General features: G+C 46.2%; 1 protein-coding gene across 1 annotated transcript in view; it reads left to right on the forward strand.

Annotated features, from left to right (window-relative positions):
* The first annotated feature begins 2,582 nt into the window (after nucleotides 1-2,582).
* Nucleotides 2,583-13,255, forward strand: part of LOC124025008 (cullin-associated NEDD8-dissociated protein 1-like) — a 74,138-nt gene continuing 63,465 nt past the window's right edge. The window contains 1 exon segment of the mRNA XM_046338709.1: nucleotides 2,583-2,908. Coding sequence (XP_046194665.1) covers nucleotides 2,841-2,908 — 68 coding nt within the window. The 5' untranslated portion in view covers nucleotides 2,583-2,840.

The following is a 13,255-nucleotide window of genomic DNA, read 5'->3' on the forward strand; positions in this document are numbered from 1 at the left end:
TCTGCTTTAAAATCTCAAACACTGAACAGCCCTGCAAGTGTCAGTAAGGGACTTCCAAAGGCGTGTTGTAAAATGCACGGTCCCTCGTCGTTCTGATCCGGGTCCACGGTGCAAGCAGTTTGGCTTCATGCACCCAGAAAACTATGTGCCGTTTTCAAGGAATTGTTAAATAAATGTTAACTAGGCTATTTGATTGTAATATCATCACTGACTAACATATAACTACAAATGTCCTATTATTTAATACAAAACAATTGCGCACATCTAGCTGAATCGCCATCAGCGTTATCGGCCTACAGCAAGTAAACAATATGCTTTTCATGATCAGTAAACATCCATTGATCTTGCAATTTCAGATAGGTGAGGGTTGCCTCACTATAATGTCTCAATATTGCCCACATATTCTACACCTGCATTGTTTGCTGTTTGGGGTTTTAGTCTGGGTTTCTACTGTGTAGCACTTTGAGACATCTGCTGATGTAAGAAAGGGCTTTATAAATACATTTGATTGATTTGACCCTTAATTGGATATGAGTGATATAAAATAAAAGTGAACTATACCTGAAAAGTATGTGTGGTTTAGGTTAATTTTAGCATCCTTCGTGGGCTCTGAATGTCAAGCAGCTGAAGGGCGCATTTGCCGATGTAACGTTACTGCTTGTTAAACGGATCATGTTTACTTTGCAAGTTACGGGCAGAAACTGTGTACAGTTGACTAAACATAGTGGTATGTAGACCTAATGTACTTTCCTCCCCCCCTGCAACCAGCATTGGCCCACCAAGCGACGTTATTATCACCTGCTCAACATATTTATCGATTTCCGCTGACAGACATGATAGGCAACATTTATTGATCAGTTTGGCCAACTAGCTAACAGATCACGTCGATATGGCTGGTTAACAAGCTAACTGTCAGGGGATTATCCAGATGCTGTTTGATTTGCTTTCTATCTATACTGGTGATGACAGCAAGTCCAACTGACAAGTTTACCAGGATGAGGGACTTTCTGATGTTAAACTTTTTTTTTTTCCAAAAGACTAATCTCTGTTGAAGCACATGTTGTTTGCTTAGTTAGCTAGCTTGTTAGCCACATGCCAAATGGATCTACCTTCCATCACCCTATCTGAAAATATATAATCAATTGCTCTTTACTGATCATGAAAAGTATGCAATTACGTGCTGTCTGTGTGAAGAAGCAGTTTCTGCCTATCTTCATACGATACTATCAAGAGTTTCTAAACCTAGAGGTGCAATATGGCTCAAAGTGGGAGAGATTGACTTGTCACTACTTGTTTTTGTAAGAACCATTGACTAGCTGAATATACCGAGTTTTCTGTTTGACCTACTTGCACACAGCTCGGACACCCATACATACCCCACAAGACATGCCACCAGAGGTCTCTTCACAGTCCAAGTCCAGAACATTCTATGGGAGGCGCACAGTACTACATAGGACCATGTCTACATGGAGCTCTATTCCACATCAGCAGTAGAATCAGATACAAAAAAACCCAGGTAAAACTACACCTTGTGGAACAGTGTGGAATGTGAAGAGACACACACATTCTACACACGTACATTGTAATATTGTTGTATGGTGGTATTATTTATTTCGTATTGTAGATATGTAGTGGTCTAAAAATGTTATATGATGTACTGTTTTATATTTTGTTTTATATGTAATGTGCCTTAATTAATGTGTTTGGTCCCCAGGTTGAGGTAGCAGGTTCGCGAGACTTGACCTGAGAAACAGACCACGCCGGGATTTGAGGAGTCAATGAGAAAAGTGACAAATTCTTCATTAGTTGTACATTTTCTCGAAATCTAAAAGCACAACGTAGATTCAAGCCACGTTCATAAGTAGTTGAACATGTCATTACTCCAACCTAATTAAAAGGGACAAACTGACCCGTTTTAATTTTCGTCAAAAACAACTTTATATCGAAGGAGTGCCTTTGAGTTGACCGACTGCACATGCGCAGTTCGGCAGGAGACGACCACCCCGATTGACTTGTTTCTCCGCTTGAGTTTCGCAAGCCAACGCCGCCATGACATACATCACCTGCAAAGTGTGATCGGATATTTCTGTTGGATAAAGCAGTTTTAGGCCATCTTCTCTGGTACTATCTTTGATTGAGGTTTCTCAGACGACCACCACCGTGAAGAATTTGTCACTTCTCTCATTGACTCCTCAAATCCCGGCCTGGTCTGTTTCTCAGGTCAAGTCTCGCGATGTATTTGTATTTATTAAGACTCCCCATGACCTGCTACCTCAACCTGGGGACCAAACACATTAATTAAGGCACATTACATATAAAAACTAAATCGTTACCACAGCCACAAAGTCTTCATTATGGCTCAACCTCGACTGTTAATCTTATACTTAACCTTAAACGAAGACCAGCAACAACAAAAAAAGCACATTTTTGTTTTCATATTAAAATGTTTATTTTTTATTTTTTGCGATATAGCCAAGTTTTACTTTATGGCTGTGGTAAGTAGTGACAACACAGACAAACTCAGTAGTCTGGTCCTTCCCCACTATAACAAACTCTGAACTTTGACCCCTCACCTCCTCCAGGAACTCATCTGGTTCTGCAGCTCCTCCTCTCTGCAGAGCAAAGTGACATCCTCCATTCAAACACATCCAAACAAAACTCCGCAGGATGAGACTAAATTCTCTGCTATTCCGCCGCTGATCATCACTTCGCTCCCATCCAAAAGGAAAAGTGACAGTGGGAAACTGAGTCGATTTCAATCGTTTAAAGAGACGTAAAAATAGCGAAATTAAAAGTGGATAAGAGTTTCCGCTCCGTCGCTACTCCAACAGACTGCAAACATGGCGAGCGCCTCGTACCATATCTCTAATCTATTGGAAAAAATGACATCAAGCGACAAGGATTTCAGGTAAATACAAGTATAATTAAGGGTCTATGCATTTGAAATGACGCTGTGATTCTGAACTTTGACTCAAACCGGTATATCGTCCCGTGAGTTAGCAAGTTAGCTCGTTTTAGGCCTCAAATCAATTCTGTCCTTTTGGCTCGTCTGCTAACTAGCTAACAATGTTAGCCACTCGCTATAAACACATTCTTGCGAGGAACCCCAGATTAACATGTTGACATTTTATATGTCTAATTTGTCAGTTTTACAAAGTGTGTGTGTATATATATATGTATATATATCTAGCTAGCTAGTTACATTTTAACACTGTCATGTTGCTAGCTAGCTAGCTGGCTAACTCGCTCTGACAGAGTGACTGTCAACGCTAACAAGCTAGGAAACTAGCTAACGTTTTGAGGTAGGAAAAAGTTATCGAATTTGGCTAGTTAACTCAAGTAAGAGGACTACACTAGTTAGCAAGGTTGTTAACTAAGTAGTTAGCTGGAAAAGGCGTTGCACATATCCTAGCTGTCTACAGATGCCATATGAATAATTGCTTAGCTAACGTTAGCTAACTACAGTACATCCCATAACATAATTCAGCCTGCATGTTTGTTGTTGGCTGATCGGGGAGTCAAAATGTAGTTCATTTAGTTAGCTGATTAGTTAGCTTTGAAGCATACCACTACCTCACTGTCAGGTGTTTTATATTAACCATACCAAACACACAATCATAAACAACTTGATTGAATTCCAACCCAAACCGTGAATTAGTCAACTCTCATTAGAGAAAGTTGTTTTTTCCAGAAAATATGATCTAAGCCAGCATTCTGCTCTTAACAATTCTGTTACAGTTGTCATGAACTTACATGTATAACTAACTACATAGTGGTAATCTACCACCTAATAAATGTTGCAGTTTTTTTCCACTATCTTAGATGTGTGCACCTGTGGGGATCCAGTGCTACATTCCTGTAGTCTTGTTCTGGTGTTTTCCAGTGTTTCTCACACCTGTAGAGAGAGAGAGAGAGAGAGAGAGAGAGAGAGGTAGACGCAAATAAATTTGCTCTGAAATGTCAGATGTTACAACTATAAAACATATGGAATGTAAACAGTCCCCTGACATACCGAGTGCCTCAATAATGTGTCATATCTGTTCTGCCCATCTCTGAAACGGATGACCATCACCATGCATTAACCTCACCCCCGGGCTCAATTAGAGTGAGCTAGAGTGAACCGTCTGGTTGGATGAGATTTCAAATCAAATCAGATGTATTTATAAAGCCCTTCGTACATCAGCTGATATCTCAAAGTGCTGTACAGAAACCCGGCCTAAAACCCCCAAACGGCAAGCAATGCACGTGTAGAAGCCTATGTACTTGCGGGAACTCTTAGTCAATTTACGCTGCTCCCAGATTCTCAGTCTTGCATGGCGTTCTGCTCTAGGTAGATGACATCATGGCATTCTGCTCTAGGTAGATGACATCATGGCGTTTATTTAGATACGTCATGGCGTTCTTCTAGGTAGATGATTATCATGGCGTTCTGCTCTAGGTAGATGCGTCAGATAGTTATGCTCTAATTATTATTACGTCAAATGGCGTTCTGCTCTAGGTAGATGCATTATGGCGTTCTATGTACTAGGTAGATGACGTCATGCGTTCTGCTCTAGGTAGATAAATGGCATGGCGTATTGCTCTTATTACGTCATGGCGTTTATTCTAGGTAGATGACGTCATGGCGTTCTGCTCTAGGTATTATGGCGTTCGCTCATTATTATTATTGGCGTTATTATTAGGTAGGTGACGTCATGGCGTTCTGCTCTAGGTAGGTGACGTCATGGCGTTCTGCTCTAGGTAGGTGACGTCATGGCGTTCTGCTCTAGGTAGGTGACGTCATGGCGTTCTGCTCTAGGTAGGTGACGTCATGGCGTTCTGCTCTAGGTAGGTGACGTCATGGCGTTCTGCTCTAGGTAGGTGACGTCATGGCGTTCTGCTCTAGGTAGGTGACGTCATGGCGTTCTGCTCTAGGTAGGTGACGTCATGGCGTTCTGCTCTAGGTAGGTGACGTCATGGCGTTCTGCTCTAGGTAGGTGACGTCATGGCGTTCTGCTCTAGGTAGGTGACGTCATGGCGTTCTGCTCTAGGTAGGTGACGTCATGGCGTTCTGCTCTAGGTAGGTGACGTCATGGCGTTCTGCTCTAGGTAGGTGACGTCATGGCGTTCTGCTCTAGGTAGGTGACGTCATGGCGTTCTGTAGGTGACGTCAGGTAGGTGACGTCATGGCGTTCTGCTCTAGGTAGGTGACGTCATGGCGTTCTGCTCTAGGTAGGTGACGTCATGGCGTTCTGCTCTAGGTAGGTGACGTCATGGCGTTCTGCTCTAGGTAGGTGACGTCATGGCGTTCTGCTCTAGGTAGGTGACGTCATCATGGCGTTCTGCTCTAGGTAGGTGACGTCATGGCGTTCTGCTCTAGGTAGGTGACGTAGGTAGGTGACGTCATGGCGTTCTGCTCTAGGTAGGTGACGTCATGGCGTTCTGCTCTAGGTAGGTGACGTCATGGCGTTCTGCTCTAGGTAGGTGACGTCATGGCGTTCTGCTCTAGGTAGGTGACGTCATGGCGTTCTGCTCTAGGTAGGTGACGCTCAGGTAGGTGGCGTTCTGCTCTAGGTAGGTGACGTCATGGCGTTCTGCTCTAGGTAGGTGACGTCATGGCGTTCTGCTCTAGGTAGGTGACGTCATGGCGTTCTGCTCTAGGTAGGTGACGTCATGGCGTTCTGCTCTAGGTAGGTGACGTCATGGCGTTCTGCTCTAGGTAGGTGGCGTCATGGCGTTCTGGGGTGGAATCATGGCGTTCTGCTCTAGGTAGGTGACGTCATGGGAGCCTACAGATCCCAGACTATTTCGTGTTCATAACATTGACTGACGGTGGCTTGTGTTCTGTGGTACCTGGGGTGGAATGGTGAGAAATGGTACAGGACTATTGTACAAGGGAGCCTGTTCCACTGTGTGCCCCCATTGACTGACGGTGGCTTGTGTTCTGTGGTACCTGGGGTGGAATGGTGAGAAATGGTACAGGACTATTGTACAGGGAGCCTGTTCCACTGTGTGCCCCCAATGACTGACGGTGGCTTGTGTTCTGTGGTACCTGGGGTGGAATGGTGAGAAATGGTACAGGACTATTGTACAAGGGAGCCTGTTCCACGGTGTGCCCCCATTGCCTTGTAGTTTTGAGGGATTGCCTATGCAGCTGCCAAAAGCACGACTTGACACCCGCGCAATGGATTATCCATCATGGTTGAGTAATATTTTACATCCACCTCTAGATTCTAAACTAAATTGAGTCAGTCAAGAAGTAGCTGTTGAGTTTAGGCCTAACCTCTGAGTCTGGAGGTGGGGGTTGAGTCTGGAGGTGGGGGTTGAGTCTGGAGGTGGGGGTTGAGTCTGGAGGTGGGGGTTGAGTCTGGAGGTGGGGGTTGAGTCTGGAGGTGGGGTTGAGTCTGGAGGTGGGGGTTGAGTCTGGAGGTGGGGGTTGAGTCTGGAGGTGGGGGTTGAGTCTGGAGGTGGGGGTTGAGTCTGGAGGTGGGGGTTGAGTCTGGAGGTGGGGGTTGAGTCTGGAGGTGGGGGTTGAGTCTGGAGGTGGGGTTGAGTCTGGAGGTGGGGGTTGAGTCTGGAGGTGGGGGTTGAGTCTGGAGGGTGGGGTTGAGTCTGGAGGGTGGGGGTTGAGTCTGGAGGTGGGGGTTGAGTCTGGAGGTGGGGGTTGAGTCTGGAGGTGGGGGTTGAGTCTGGAGGTGGGGGTTGAGTCTGGAGGTGGGGGTTGAGTCTGGAGGGGGGGGTTGAGTAGAGTCGACTAGACTATCTGCCATTTGTCAGAGGTAGGCCTGTTTGAGTTCTAACATCACATTATAGAGGGAGTAAAGAGGTGCTCCTTGCTTCTGCACGTTTGCATGATGACATCATTATTAGCAGGGGAAATCAATGGCCTTTCACATTTGAGTGGGAGGTCTAATGTTATCCACTGTCATGTTTGTGTGGGTGTGAGTCTGGTTGTCCTCGTCTAATTTAGGGCCCTATAAAATGAGGGTGGTGGAGAACGAGGACAGAATCCAGACATTAAATGGGTTCATTTGCACAAGATTATCGTAAAATATGAACAAAATGTATCAGTGATTGTGTATTCTCCATCAGCTCAGGAATACCCCTGTCTGTGTGTACATGTTTGTCTACCACTAAGTGTAGCCGTTAGTGACAATGCTAATAATGACAACAGTCTTCTGGTAGATGGAAAGGCTTTCACAAACACATTCTCAATTAAATGTTAACTACAAAGTAGCTTATCTGGCAAAATTATATACACTGCTCAAAAAAATAAAGGGAACACTAAAATAACACATCCTAGATCTGAATGAATGAAATATTTTTTATTAAATATATATATTTTTTCTCTACATAGTTGAATGTGCTGACAACAAAATCACACAAAAATGATCAATGGAAATCAAATGTATCAACCCATGGAGGTCTGGATTTGGAGTAACACTCAAAATGAAAGTGGAAAACCACACTACAGGCTGATCCAACTTTGATGTAATGTCTTTAAAACAAGTCAAAATGAGGCTCAGTAGTGTGTGTGGCTTCCACGTGCCTGTATGACCTCCCTACAACGCCTGGGCATGCTCCTGATGAGGTGGCGGATGGTCTCCTGAGGGATCTCCTCCCAAACCTGGACTAAAGCATCCGCCGACTCCTGGACAGTTTGTGGTGCAACGTGGCGTTGGTGGATGGAGCGAGACGTGATGTCCCAGATGTGCTCAATTGGATTCAGGTTTGGGGAACGGGTGGGCCAGTCCATAGCATCAATGCCTTCCTCTTGCAGGAACTGCTGACACACTCCAGCCACATGAGGTCTAGCATTGTCTTGCATTAGGAGGAACCCAGGGCCAACCGCACCAGCATATGGTCCTCCAAGGGGTCTGAGGATCTCATCTTGGTACCTATTGGCAGTCAGGCTATCTCTGGCGAGCACATGGAGGGCTATTTTTTACTTATTTTTATTTCACCTTTATTTAACCAGGTAGGCAAGTTGAGAACAAGTTCTCATTTACAATTGCGACCTGGCTATGCGGCCCCCCCAAAGAAATGCCACCCCACACCATGACTGACCCACTGCCAAACCGGTCATGCTGGAGGATGTTGCAGGCAGCAGAACGTTATCCACAACGTCTCCAGACTCACGTCTGTCACATGTCCTCAGTGTGAACCTGCTTTCATCTGTGAAGAGCACAGGGCGCCAGTGGCGGATTTGCCAATCTTGGTGTTTTCTGGCAAATGCCAAACGTCCTGCACGGTGTTGGGCTGTAAGCACAACCCCCACCTGTGGATGTCGGGCCCTCATACCACCCTCATGGAGTCTGTTTCTGGCCGTTTGAGCAGACATATGCACATTTGTGGCCTGCTGGAGGTCATTTTGCAGGGCTCTGGCAGTGCTCCTCCTGCTCCTCCTTGCACAAAGGCGGAGGTAGTGGTCCTGCTGCTGGGTTGTTGCCCTCCTACGGCCTCCTCCACGTCTCCTGATGTACTGGCCTGTCTCCTGGTAGCGCCTCCATGCTCTGGACACTACGCTGACAGACACAGCAAACCTTCTTGCCACAGCTCGCATTGATGTGCCATCCTGGATGAGCTGCACTACCTGAGCCACTTATGTGGGTTGTAGACTCCGTCTCATGCTACCACTAGAGTGAAAGCACCGCCAGCATTCAGAAGTGACCAAAACATCAGCCAGGAAGCATAGGAACTGAGAAGTGGTCTGTGGTCACCACCTGCAGAACCACTCCTTTATTGGGGGTGTCTTGCTAATTGCCTATAATTTCCACCTGTTGTTTATTCCATATGCAGAACAGCATGTGAAATGTATTGTCAATCAGTGTTGCTTCCTAAGTGGACAGTTTGGTTTCACAGAAGTGTTGATTGACTCTGAGTTACATTGTGTTGTTTAAGTGTTCCCTTAATTTTTTTGAGCTGTGTATAATGATGATTTGCATAAATTATTAACAATCACATGTACTACAGAAACACCGCTAACCAAACAGGTCTCTTGCTGGTGCCACAGAGTTAAAGGGTATCTACACCCCAAAAGTAGCATTTCTTAGATTTTACCCATACCTGTGGTTTAACCATTGTTGTGGACTTAGAACATCACATTTAAAAAATGTACGTGTGATATTTGACAGGAAAACCTGAAAAACAATTAAACAGAGAAAATAGAATTTGGGGGAAAATAAAACATGCAGTATTTTATAAGGTTCTATTGATGTTTATATAGTGTGGTGGTAGTGAAGATTGAGTTCCACTATAGACGATCACTTCCTGGTAGAAAGTGTTTTCCCACTTTCTCGCACCAGTTTAGAGAGACAGGAGTGTGGTTGTTCCCTTCCATTACCTCATGCCATGGGGTTGCCTCTCAGTGAGTGTGGGTGCTCCCTTCCATTACCTCATGCTGTGGGGCTGTCTCTCAGTGAGTGTGGGTGCTCCAGTCCATTACCTCATGCTGTGGGGCTGCCTCTCAGTGAGTGTGGGTGCTCCAGTCCATTACCTCATGCTGTGGGGTTGCCTCTCAGTGAGTGTGGGTGCTCCAGTCCATTACCTCATGCTGTGGGGCTGTCTCTCAGTGAGTGTGGGTGTTCCCTTCCATTACCTCATGCCGTGGGGTTGTCTCTCAGTGAGTGTGGGTGCTCCAGTCCATTACCTCATGCTGTGGGGCTGTCTCTCAGTGAGTGTGGGTGCTCCAGTCCATTACCTCATGCTGTGTGGGTGCTCCAGTCCATTACCTCATGCTGTGGGGTTGTCTCTCAGTGACTGTGGGTGTTCCCTTCCATTACCTCATGCTGTGTGGGTGCTCCAGTCCATTACCTCATGCTGTGTGGGTGCTCCAGTCCATTACCTCATGCTGTGGGGCTGTCTCTCAGTGAGTGTGGGTGCTCCAGTCCATTACCTCATGCTGTGGGGTTGTCTCTCAGTGAGTGTGGGTGCTCCAGTCCATTACCTCATGCTGTGGGGTTGTCTCTCAGTGACTGTGGGTGTTCCCTTCCATTACCTCATGCTGTGTGGGTGCTCCAGTCCATTACCTCATGCTGTGTGGGTGCTCCAGTCCATTACCTCATGCTGTGGGGCTGTCTCTCAGTGAGTGTGGGTGCTCCAGTCCATTACCTCATGCTGTGTGGGTGCTCCAGTCCATTACCTCATGCTGTGTGGGTGCTCCAGTCCATTACCTCATGCCGTGGGGCTGTCTCTCAGTGAGTGTGGGTGCTCCAGTCCATTACCTCATGCCGTGGGGTTGCCTCTCAGTGAGTGTGGGTGTTCCAGTCCATTACCTCATGCCGTGGGGCTGTCTCTCAGTGAGTGTGGGTGTTCCAGGCCATTACCTCATGCTGTGGGGCTGTCTCTCAGTGAGTGTGGGTGCTCCAGTCCATTACCTCATGCTGTGGGGCTGTCTCTCAGTGAGTGTGGGTGCTCCAGTCCATTACCTCATGCTGTGTGGTTGCCTCTCAGTGAGTGTGGGTGCTCCAGCTCATTACCTCATGCTGTGGGGCTGCCTCTCAGTGAGTGTGGGTGTTCCAGTCCATTACCTCATGCTGTGGGGTTGTCTCTCAGTGAGTGTGGGTGCTCCAGTCCATTACCTCATGCTGTGGGGTTGTCTCTCAGTGAGTGTGGGTGCTCCAGTCCATTACCTCATGCTGTGGGGTTGTCTCTCAGTGAGTGTGGGTGCTCCAGTCCATTACCTCATGCTGTGTGGGTGCTCCAGTCCATTACCTCATGCTGTGGGGTTGTCTCTCAGTGAGTGTGGGTGCTCCAGTCCATTACCTCATGCTGTGTGGGTGCTCCAGTCCATTACCTCATGCTGTGGGGCTGTCTCTCAGTGAGTGTGGGTCATGGACCTCATGCATTATTCATTATTTTCTTTCCTCTCTTCCATCTCGCTGTCCCTCTTGTTTAAAAAGCTTCTTGCGTTCCGATTAGGGGGGGGGGGGGGCACGTCAGAGATGATCAACGAGCCTAGTGTTGAGAAGCATAGTATTTAGGAAAAGGTCTTTGTTGAATCGCACCAGGAGTTCTGTGATGTGTTAAGTTGGAGACAAGATGGTGTCTTAAAGCTGATTGTGTGTGATGTATACTCCCATGTATTAAATTGGATATGATGGTAAGTTATCCCCCCACACACACACACACACACACTCTTAAGAGATCAGAGCTGGTCTGTCTGGTATCTTCTAGTGCTTTAGGCTTCAAGCGTTCCTCTCCTCTGAGATAATAGCTTGATCTTTGCACTAGTGTTGATTTGCTTTGGTTTCTAATGTCAGAGCACTTGCCTTGTTAACTTCTCTCAGCTCAGTGGTGTTAAAACCCTTCGGAGGGTTTCCTTCTCTCAGCTCATTGGTGTTAAAACCCTTCGGAGGGTTTGACCGGTGGGTCTTTCCTTGGCTCATTGTGCTCTAGCGACTCCTTGTGACGGGGCCGGGCGCCTGCAAGCTGAACCCGGTTGCCAGGGGAACTGTGTTTCCTGCGACACGTTGGTGCGGCTGACATCCGGTTTAAGCAGGCGGTGTGATAAATAGGTAGGTGGGTTATGTTTTTGGAGGAGGCATGACGTGGCCTCTCCTGAGCCCTTTGAGGAGTTGCAGTGATGAGCCAAGGGGCGTAATTCAGGGGATGATGTGGGGAATATACTCGTGGCCATACCACCCTGAACACGCATGTTCAGGGTCGGGCCTGATTAGCTCTGGGCCGGGAGATCACCTGGGAGAATACCAGGTGCAGGAAGCTATATAAAATAACAACGTAGAAATAGTGTTCCCTAATGCTGGAAGGGGGGTGGGGGGTGCTCTGCTCTAGAAGATTCTTTAGTTGTATGTCTTATGAACGTATAATATCATAGCCTGTTAGTCTAACTGGGTCTTCTTTCTCCCTGTTTGTACCTGTCGATTCATGGAATCGTTTTTCAACCACTCCACACATTTCTTGTTAACAAACTATAGTTTTGGCAAGTCGGTTAGGACATCTACTTTGTGCATGACACAAGTCATTTTTCCAACAATTGTTTACAAACAGATTATTTCACTTATAATTCACTGTATCACAATTCCCGTGGGTCAGAAGTTTACATACACTAAGTTGACTGTCTTTAATAAACAGCTTGGAAAATTCCAGAAAATGTCATGGCTTTAGATGCTTCTGATAGGCTAATTGACATCATTTGAGTCAATTGGAGGTGTACCTGTGGATGTATTTCAAGGCCTACCTTCAAACTCAGTGCCTCTTTGCTTGACATCATGTGAAAATCTAAAGAAACCTGCCAAGACCTCAGAAAAAAGATTGTAGACCTCCACAAGTCTGGTTCATCCTTGGGAGAAATTTCCAAACGCCTGAAGGTACCACGTTCATCTGTACAAACTATAGTACGCAAGTATAAACACCATGGGACCACGCAGCCGTCATACTGCTCAGGAAGGAGATGCGTTCTGTCTCCTAGAGATGAACGTACTTTGGTGTGAAAAGTGCAAATCAATCCCAGAGCAACAGCAAAGGACCTTGTGAAGATGCTGGAGGAAACCGGCACAAAAGTATCTCTATCCACAGTAAAAACGAGTCCTATATCGACATAACATGAAAGGCCACTCTGCAGGGAAGAAGCCACTGCTCCAAAACTGCCATAAAAAAGCCAGACTACGGTTTGCATCTGCACATGGGGACAAAGATCATACTTTTTGGAGAAATATCCTCTGGTCTGATGAAACAAAAATGGAACTGTTTGGCCATAATGACCGTTGTTATGTTTGTAGGAAAAGGGGGAGGCTTGCAAGCTGAAGAACACCATCCCAACTGTGAAGCACGGGGGTGGCAGCATGATGTTGTGGGGGTGCTTTGCTGCATGAGAGACTGGTGCACTTCACAAAATAGATGGCATCATGAGGAAAGGAAAATGATGTGGATATATTGAAGCAACATCTCAAAGACACCAGTCAGGAAGTTATAGCTTGTTTGCAAATGGGTCTTCCAAATGGACAATGACCCCAAACATACTTCCAAGTTTTGGCAAAATGGCATTAAGGACAACAAAGTCAAGGTATTGGCGTGGCCGTCACAAAGCCCTGACCTCAATCCTATATGTGTGGGCAGAACTGAAAAAGTGTGTGCAAGCAAAGAGGCCATCAAACCTGACTCTACCAACCTGACTCAGTTACACCAGCTCTGTAAGGAGGAATGGGCCAAAATTCACCCAACTTATTGTGGGAAGCTTGTGGAAGGCTACCCGAAATGTTTAACCCAAGTTAAACAATTTTAAGGCAATGCTAACAAATACTAATTGAGTGTATGT

This window comes from Oncorhynchus gorbuscha, unplaced genomic scaffold (genome assembly GCF_021184085.1).
Source record: "Oncorhynchus gorbuscha isolate QuinsamMale2020 ecotype Even-year unplaced genomic scaffold, OgorEven_v1.0 Un_scaffold_2119, whole genome shotgun sequence".
Lineage (NCBI taxonomy): Eukaryota > Metazoa > Chordata > Actinopteri > Salmoniformes > Salmonidae > Oncorhynchus > Oncorhynchus gorbuscha.